Genomic DNA, 9,450 nt, shown 5'->3' with positions numbered 1-9,450 from the left:
CTTCCCTTCCCACGGTCCCTCCATCATGGAGTCTTACAAGGACCCTCCCATTTCTCCAGATGATGAGTGCTAGAAAGGATTGTTGATTGATATGGAATATTGGTATTCTATCAAATGAAGACATAACCCTAGAACTGTATGTTCAGAAGTCCTTCTTATGCTTGGCTTTGCCCATGGAGGCAGTTGCTAATCAAGAGACCCTGACACAGAATCTAAGAGCTGGATGGGAAAGGGAAGAGAGAGTTGGCAGGGGGGTGCTGGCTTTGCATCTGATAGTTTACTAGCAATTGCTTTGTATATTTTATACCTATTTAATATTTGTTTGGTTTCTATCTATTAAGTACAAGTGTGTCTTTTTTAGAATTTATTTGTTATTTCTGGCCTTTGTCATGTTGACAGAATCCTTTATGCGCAATGGACTCAAGAATGAAAGGGAGAGAAAGGAGCCCGAGCTATATTTAGGGTTACCCTTACAATTAATTCACTATCACTAAAGGGTAATGCTTCATATAGTTCTCCACCATATCTAACCTTTTACATACTTCTGAAGTTGTTTATCCTCTGAAAAAAATGCAAGTACATTACTTCTTACCAAATAAATTGGTTAAATATATCCAATGTTCCTAGAGTGTACAACTAAACAGTATTTCCTCTGGGTAGTGCTGTTTTTGTGGATTAGTCTGCATTTATAATAGGAAAACACGGTCATCCTCTGATGACTAGCAGAAATTGGATTCTCCTAACATACCATTTGCCTGGGTTGATAAATGGCAGGACATCTAGCTTGGACTAATGATATCTTAATAACTTGTAGATGGCACAGACTCAAATCAAATTATTCCATGGCATTGGTAAAGTTATATCACATGGAGAATATTCTGAGAATGGGAAGGCAAAAAAGTGCCTATGCCAAACATTACAAGTTAAAAAGAAATATTGCCCTTTGAGGGGAAGTTAAATATAGAGCGTACCTCCGAGAGGAGGAGAAATTTTGGTCTCTGGCCTGATTCGTTCAGAGCCAAAGTCAAAAGTCTGGCTCTCTTCACTGCTGTTTCCATCTTCGATTCCATCAACAATTCTGTTTATAATAAAAGAAATTGGTTAGTTGTGACTCTATATTCATAGGTTCCAGCATTTCTACAAGACTTGAAAATATTATATTAAATTTCTAAATTCTAGACACTCTAGAGCTATGATATTCAATCTGGTAGACTACTGAGTATCTGAAATGTGGCTAATTCAAATTGATGTGCTGTAAGTATAAAATGCACACTGGATTTGAAGATTTTAGTTAAAAAAGTAAATTATTTCTTTACTAATTTTTTATATTGTTTACATTTGAAATGATAATATATCTCAGGCATATTGAGTTAAATAAAATGTATTATTAAAATTAATTTCACTTTCTTTTTTACTTTAAAAAATATAGCTACCAGAAAATTTTAAATCATTATGTGGCTCAGATTTTTAGTTCACGTTATATTTCTATTGGATAGCAATGCGATAGAATAAGATAAGAATCTTATTTATTCTTAGATTAAAAATCTTAGGCTACCTGAGTCCTGTTATTTAAATTTATATTGACTCACTACTCTATCCAGAATTAAAGTTTTTTAACCTAATGATTACAACATCTTAGAAAATAACTTTGATAACATCATCACTCCGGACTTGGACAAACTCTGAAGTGAGAGTTAAAGATTTATATTTAAAATACTATTAGGATTTTAGTTAGTCTTCTTTTTTTGGTAAATAATATCTAACCCACTCATTAAAAAATATGAGTCTACCGTAGAAAATTTAAACATAAAGGTAACAAAAATTAGAAAATAAAAATCTACTACCACTGTTAGTATTTTGAAGTATGTCCTCAAACTCTTTTTTTATATATATCTAAAAGAAAATATGTTCTTTTTCTATTGTAGTATCACTTGTACATAAACATTTTTTTCAAGCTCTAATACATTTCCTCTATTAAAAATTAATTTTTAATTTTAGTAAAAATTTAGGAAAAAGAGTTAAGCAATGTTTTCAAATTACCATCTCCAACTAAAGTTCCTGAACATTTAATATTCATCTACTTTTCACTAAGCCTGTTTTGCTTATTTTTTCTTAATATTCTCTTTAAGTACATAAATTGTGTTTTTCAAATGAGTAATTAAATATGTTGTATATCAGAAAGATCACTTACCTACTAGTAGAAAAAGAGAATTTAAATCCAGATTTCGGAACTTAATCACTAAGATTTTGGACAAAATACTTAACCTTTAAGCTTTACTTCTTACATCTTTATAGAAGTTTTAATACAAAATACTTTATAGGATTCCTGAGAAGACTAATGTAATAGTGAATATTTTTTTCTTGCTTCTCTTTATTACTCAGTGGTTATGTGATATTTGTTATTGCTTTTATGTATCACAGACTACTCCTTTCACGTATTCTGAGTCAGAAATCTTTACCTTCTCAATCATCTTTAGTTGACCCTGAATAGATTTTTTTAAACTAAAAATAGACCCATACTATGTTACTTACTGAAGAAGCCAGAAATAAAACTAAGTGAACAGTATAAAAAAAAAATCAACACTTTATCTCCTTCATAATTTTAACTCATTGCTCCATAAAACTTTTGGTATGATCAAGCATTGAGGGGATAACATGTATGGATTTTGTTCCATTCTTTTTATTTGTAAACTTATAAATCATAAAATTACAATGTTTAAGCATACATTTATAACAGTAAGTAGAGCTAAATGGAAGAGAGTTGAGAAAGAATTCTGAATATTTAATGGCCCCTTCTGAGAATATAACTAAAACTATTTCCATACTACCTGCACCTCCACAGAGGCAAAAATTACACACAAAACTCAGGACAGCTAAAGAATCCAGGCAAGGAACCTGTGCAGTAGAAGGGCCTAGAAGGTTGAATAATTTGCTAGTCAGGTGCTAGTCTGAATAAAAGGAATCCATTTTCAATTGGGAAAGAATGATATGATGTGAATTCTTACCTGGGACTGAGGTCAGGGGGTCCAGCACTATTCAAAGCTGAAAGCTGCAATTTCAAGTTCTTCTCTTTCCTTTTACCATGGTTAAGGGGGTCAGTTTCCTGTTTGGTTTTGGGAGAATTTGAACTGGAGACTCTGATGGGTGAGTGAAATGGCACCGTTCCTGAGGCCAACTGCTTCAAGCTTAAACCTAGGTAGCTTTTATTGCTTCCAACCTTCTTGCCGTGTGAAGAGAAGGATCCCCTTGTGTAGATGGGAGAGAGGGAGGTTGTCTCCTCTTCCTCTGCCTCCGTCTCCTCTTCCTCATCTTCCGCAATGGATGGGAGTCTCTTGTTGATACTGCCATTTCCCTTGGGCTCTGACTAAATGAGTGGATAATATAGATTAGTACAGGTTGCAAAGACATCTTGAGAGGTATATCATTCACACTGGAGGTCCTACCTGAACAAAGTCAAATCCCTTAGCGACTTCTTATGAAAACTAAAGACTTTCGAGATTTTGCTATAAGTTATTCAGGTGTTAAAAGTCTCCACATTTCTGATCTTCCACAGATTTACCCTCTCAGCTTTCTTAGTGTCAGCTCACCAACCCTTCTCTTGGTTTTTTATACTCTCTTGGTGAGGAGCTATGTGAGAGGTGTATTTTACCAGATTTGCATCTAGATTTTAATCCACCTGCACTTGTAATAGTATATAACAGCATCCTCTTAAGAATGAAGATATTTTCGATTTTATTGGAAAGTCTTGGGCCTTGTTATTTTAAATTTACAGGTCTTCAGTAGAACTTGGTGTGGAGATCAATCAGAAAAATTATATTACCCTTGAGAAGAAAAAATCTTTCCTATTTTGGATCACATAGATGGAATAAGATCAGCAGTGTCTTCAGCTACAGTGTTTCCTGCTTTCCTTTTTGTTTTATAAGTTGGTTGATAGAAAATGGAGCAAACTATTCGATCTCCCTTTGAAGAGCTTTGGGAAAGGAAGAAGGAAGTGTTGCCAAGCCCCATCCTTGAACCACTGGACTCTTGACTGGGGTCATTCAATGTTTTAGGTTAAGAAGAAGCAAGAGAGAGTATGAGAAAGGATAACTGAGGTGATGACAGAGGGGCAGGACAGAGAGGGCAGCAAAGGCTAAGCTAGTGGTTCTCAATGGAGTCACTAAAAGAGTATGTGTTTCTTGCTTTGTGCCAGAAATGACTTTCCTGCTCCAGAAGTTCAAATCATTTTCCTGTGCCTCAGTTTCTTTTGAAGATACAATCACTTATACCTGCCCATCAATAATTTTTAATAAAAGTGAGATAACAAACTGAAAAAAAACTAAGAATACTATTTAAATTTCATGAGTTCTCATTGTTATTATTTAATCTAAATAAACAGTTCGTTGGTGTATATGGATTTTATTGTCTTATAATGATAAATATAACAAAAAAATGAATTTGAACCTGTGGTAACTTAAAGTCAATAGTCCATTTAGTTTAGGTCCCAACTGTGAAGTGAAACAATCAATTTACTCACCAATTTTTTTTTTATTTTAACTCTAATGGCTCAAAATTTCTTGAGGATGTTGCATTATTAGGCTTATCTTTTCAACTAGATGCAATTATTTTAACTAATGGTGAAGCCATAAGTTATTTCTATTGGCATAGTCATGGTATTGCTTTTATTGGTTTGTTTTTTTGTTTTTCACAGCCTTTAAAAATGCTGTGCTTTAAAAAAAAGACTCACATAGATTGCAGGTGAACATGTGTATACTAGTATTGTAGAATAGAAAAATTGGCTCACCGAGCTAAAGACACAACAGGGCAGAATTATTAAAGAAACAGAAAACAATGAGTGCATTCTCTAATTGGATGTCTGTTTACATTTGCATTGGCCATTTAATCATTCCTTTGTTTCAGAGAAGTTCCATTGGCTTTACTAGACTCTTCTGACTAATAACCAGGAGTGTTTGTTCTTCTACAAGTTTGTTTAAATTTTATACTTCCATTTTGTCATAGTGACTTTGTGCCTTGGAAAATATGCTTAGATGCTGACTCTTGTGATCAAGGCAGCTGACATTATTTATACCAAGAATTAATTATCTCACCTATTGTCATTGTAGACAGGACCCAAATTTATTAGATTATTAAATACTCAGCTCCACATGCAGCCTCCATGAAGGGGTAACCAGTTATTTTCTTCAGGCTAGCTATACAGAACTGTCCACTTTGTTTGTGTAGCTAGTTATATACCTGTATATGCATCATCATAAAGTTCAGCCACAGATCTATTCCTTTGCTTCTGATGCACCCCTTCATTTTCTCCTGACGATTGCTTCCATGAGCACAGTAAGGTTTTTACCCCATAGTCAAAGGAATCTCTAATTTAGCTCCTGACATTTTGTTGGGATAGTCATTTTGAATTAAAAAATGACTAGATTCAATTGGACATATCTTGACTGAAGGAGACACAAAATAAAGTCCAGTGGTTGAATGCGTGGACTTTGGTCACATTGGCCTGGAAGTCCTGTGACTTAGTGCCTATAACCTTGGTCAAGTAATATAATTGTTTAAAACCTTGTTTTCCTCACCTGTAAATTGGAAATGATGTGAGAAAAAAATGATCTTTTAGATAATAAAAGTTACACACTTAGCAATATGCTTGTCCTTGTAATGAAGATGATAATCATGAGGAAAATAGAAACAACACCTATACTAGGGCAAGTGCTTAAGAGAGTACTGGTTACCTATTTTTACATAATCTTCCCTTCTTTCTTAGATAACAGAACTCTTAACAATGTACCTTGCCCAAAGATCTTATTTTTCAGTTTCTCTTGCCACTTGGTTCGGCCATGAGACTAAGTACTAGGATGATAGCATGTATGCGGACAGGTTATAAAAAACTTCTAGGAAGGCTCTTAGAAAGAGGGGAGGCTCTATCCTGATCATTCACATTTTTTTAGTTTCTAGTCTAATGACTAGGTGAAATGAATGGATGAAATAAATGGATCTCCAGTGGCCATCTTAGAAAACGAGAAAATCTTGAAGAAAATATCCATACATTGAGGATGACGAAACAGAAAGAAACATTGGGACCCTATTGACATACTCTTTTATTGCCCATCTCTGGCCTTGTTCATGAGATGAAATAAACACCTATTGTCTTGAAACTCCTGTTATTCTGGTGGTTTTGACATTGCAAATAAACTTCAGCCTAAATTATACAGAAGAACTATTTTTTTGAAAGTTAAAGATGTCATATTTTTGGGAGGGATGTTCATTTTTAGAGTGCTAGGAAGGGGTGAGAAATTCAAATTGGAAAATCCAAAAGAAGGCTAAGTTTCTTTTCATGAGAAATAGAATGTAGGAAAGGCCTGGGGGGAAATGGGTACAGTAGCAGGGAAAGATTTCCTATTGAGAAGAGTTGAAACATAATGACAATTTTGTTAGTTCTTGAGGAGGGATTTTGCAGAGATAAGACAAAAAAGACAACTAGTGCCTGCTTGAGAGAAACTTGGTTGAGCATTGAGATGTTTTAAGAGCCTTTAAGGAATATCTCAATAGTATTAAAAGTAAACCCTGTTTGTTCCCCCCACCATCTTCAGTAAATTATCGATGGCTATGTAATCTGTTAAGTAATTGGATTTGTGTGCCTATGTATTATGTGTGTATTTCTTGTGTGTGAAAATTGGGTTCTGCTTTAAGGAGAGTACAAAACAAGAAAAGAAGTCATTTATAGGGTTCCTGTCATAGGATTATTTATAATTAAAGACTAGATAATACATCTGAAAAATCACTGTATTGGGGGAAACTTTTCTATGAAATTAGAAGATTCTTAAAAATTGGGACTGTTGTAAAAGCTCAAGTGAAACTACTTCCAAAATATCTCTGAACCATATTTTTTACATTATGAATAATCATGTTGTACCATCAGATGGATGCTTACGAGAAAACATTTGACTGCTAATTTTAAGCACAGTGAAAGTATTTCTAAGATCATTACCTCAGGACTTTGCTACTTCTGACAGGTCTTGGTGACAAACTACTTTTCAATAATAACAATAAAACCTTTAAATAGAGATGTGATTTCAATACTTCCTTATTCCCAAACTCAAGTAAGTTAGTTACCATATCTCTCATTGGAAAGTGAATTAGGAAACGTCAAGAAATAAATACATAAAAACCTCAAGGGGGAGACTGATTTATTGAAAATCTTGCAGATTTTAGATAAATATTTTGCTCTTTGGAAAAAGCCATACCTGTGAGACTGTAGATTTGTTCGATAATCTTGATATCACCTAAAAGAACAAACAAACAAACAAACAGAAGTTGTAACAATCATTTAAAGCTTCCCAAGTGGTTTGTAACTGGGTGAAATGTAGGAGGCAAAGGAAAGAAAGTTCAGAGTGTGGTGGGTGTCTGATCCACCTGCGTAGACCGGAAAAGAGAAAATGCCTCTGGAAAGATGCTAAAAACACCTCCTACTTCCCATCCTGTAGGAGCTCTACTGACCAGCACGTATAATAAAAAAAGGAAAGAACCAAGTTTAATGTCTAGTATAGGACACCATACCTAGGAAATAATAATCAAAATAGTGAGCTTATTGGCTATATTTTCCATCTTGATGCTTTATTCATTCTCCTTTGTATCCATCTCCCTTATTCCATTTTATTGCTCTTTTGCTAAATTCTCTCATTTTCCATAATTTTTTTCCTCTGGCTCTGTAAAAACTGCAACACGTGGAATCCATTCTCCTTTGTATCCATCTCCCTTATTCCATTTTTGCTAAATTCTCTCATTTTCCATAACTTTTTTCCTCTGGCTCTGTAAAAACTGCAACACATGGAATCTTTTTTTTTTTTTTTAATTTAATCTTATTTCTTTCTATTTAACCACCACTCCTTACTCGAATACAGGTGGGAGCGATATCTCCTTTCTGTCTCATTTGTTTTATTCACTATGATGTTCCTTGCGATCTAGAATTAAGTTCACTTGAATTCTGTCTCTTATTTGATTGAATTTAAGATCCATTGATTAAAAAAAAATGCTGCCTATTCAATTGTGACTTACTATCAATTGTAAGACAGATCCCAACTTCAGAGATCCTAAAATGTGCAAACAAATGTGTAGTGTAGATTTCAGGACACATTTTGTATAAAATCAAATGATGGTACCGTGGACGAGTACATTAAAAACATGTACCTCTCATGATGTAAGAAGCTCTGGAAATTACAACAGTCTGGAAACATGCTTCAAGCCTCATCTACACTGTATTTTGCTCAAATATGCTTCTTTCATTTTAAAGTGGTAATAGATGCTATAAATTAACATAATTTTATTCACATAAAAAAAACAAACAAACAGAAACCTTGTACTCAAAAATGATCTACCTAGTAAGTGAGATATATTTGGTAATTCTGTCACCCTCACACTGTTACTTTTTTTTCCCCCCTTAGATGATTAGGGAAATAGATCTGTCATTATTTATACAAATGTCAGCATCATTATTGCTGGGCAAATATATGTTTCATTAATGTTTAATTTTATCAAAGCAGACAACCCATTCTACATCTGCTTAAGGGCCTAAATTTGCACTAATCAGAAGCATTGTAGACATAAGTTTTATAATAACGCCCTAAATGGTGACAAATAAAACAGCTGAATAATTAAAAATGTGAAAAATAAAACAAAATTATGGTGCTGTTGCTATTGTGGTAGACACAAAAAGTGTTTTTAAAAGGCTTTGAGTTACAGCTTGGATGAGAGAAAGAACATCTCAGTGGGTTCAGAAAGCCTGAATGGCTCCAGGTCAGAGCTGCACTCTGAGGTGTGAGGCGCCGGCATTTGCGTCTTCTGATTTGAGTGTGACTCCAAGTTCCCTGGTTTACTGGTATAATTTCTGTCAAGTTGCCGAATCCCAAGATTATTTTTCTATATCAGTGCTTCTCAAATTTACATGTGTACACAAATTACCTGGGATCTCATTAAAATGAAGGTTCTGAATCAGGAGGTTTGGAGTGGGACCTGAAACTCTGCATTTCTAATGAGCTCCTGGCCCATGTTGGGTAGCAAGATCTCATAACCAGAGTTACTTATTATTGTCATTCTATAACCAATCAATTCATTAGGTATTCACTACATGTAAAGCACCCTGAAAAAAGCTTCCCAGTCATTATGTCCATTAATTTTTATTGCAATCCTATGAGGTCAGTATATACCATATAGCCAGCATTATTGTGACAGTCTCTCTGAATAAATAATTTCATTTACATATAGTAATCAAATGTATTTAGGAAGAGTACTATGATATATTCATTCTGTTGAATAATACTTCCACTGATCCAGATTCTGCCAAGGGCAGAGAATACTGGTTTAAAGGAAAACCAGAACTTTAAAGCTAGAAGTGACCTTAAGGAGTGTCTGCTACAATGGTTTGCACACATGAGAGATAATAGAATGTTTTGAGAAGTG

At 34.2% G+C, this 9,450-nt stretch overlaps 1 protein-coding gene across 1 annotated transcript in view; it reads right to left on the bottom strand.

The window, feature by feature from the left end:
• The window catches only part of KCNH8 (potassium voltage-gated channel subfamily H member 8), a 304,007-nt gene that overhangs the window by 24,458 nt on the left and 270,099 nt on the right, over positions 1-9,450 (bottom strand). Inside the window, exons 12-14 of the mRNA XM_006907271.1 lie at positions 7,239-7,277; positions 3,006-3,364; positions 972-1,078 (exon numbers count right to left, since the gene is read on the bottom strand). Of these exons, the coding sequence (XP_006907333.1) occupies positions 972-1,078; positions 3,006-3,364; positions 7,239-7,277 (505 nt within the window). The remainder of the gene's footprint in view (positions 1-971; positions 1,079-3,005; positions 3,365-7,238; positions 7,278-9,450) is intronic.

The sequence above is a fragment of the Pteropus alecto genome, unplaced genomic scaffold (assembly GCF_000325575.1).
Source record: "Pteropus alecto unplaced genomic scaffold, ASM32557v1 scaffold92, whole genome shotgun sequence".
Taxonomy (NCBI): domain Eukaryota; kingdom Metazoa; phylum Chordata; class Mammalia; order Chiroptera; family Pteropodidae; genus Pteropus; species Pteropus alecto.
Note: the sequence above shows the minus strand (reverse complement) of the source record. Positions and strands in the feature narration are given on the sequence as shown.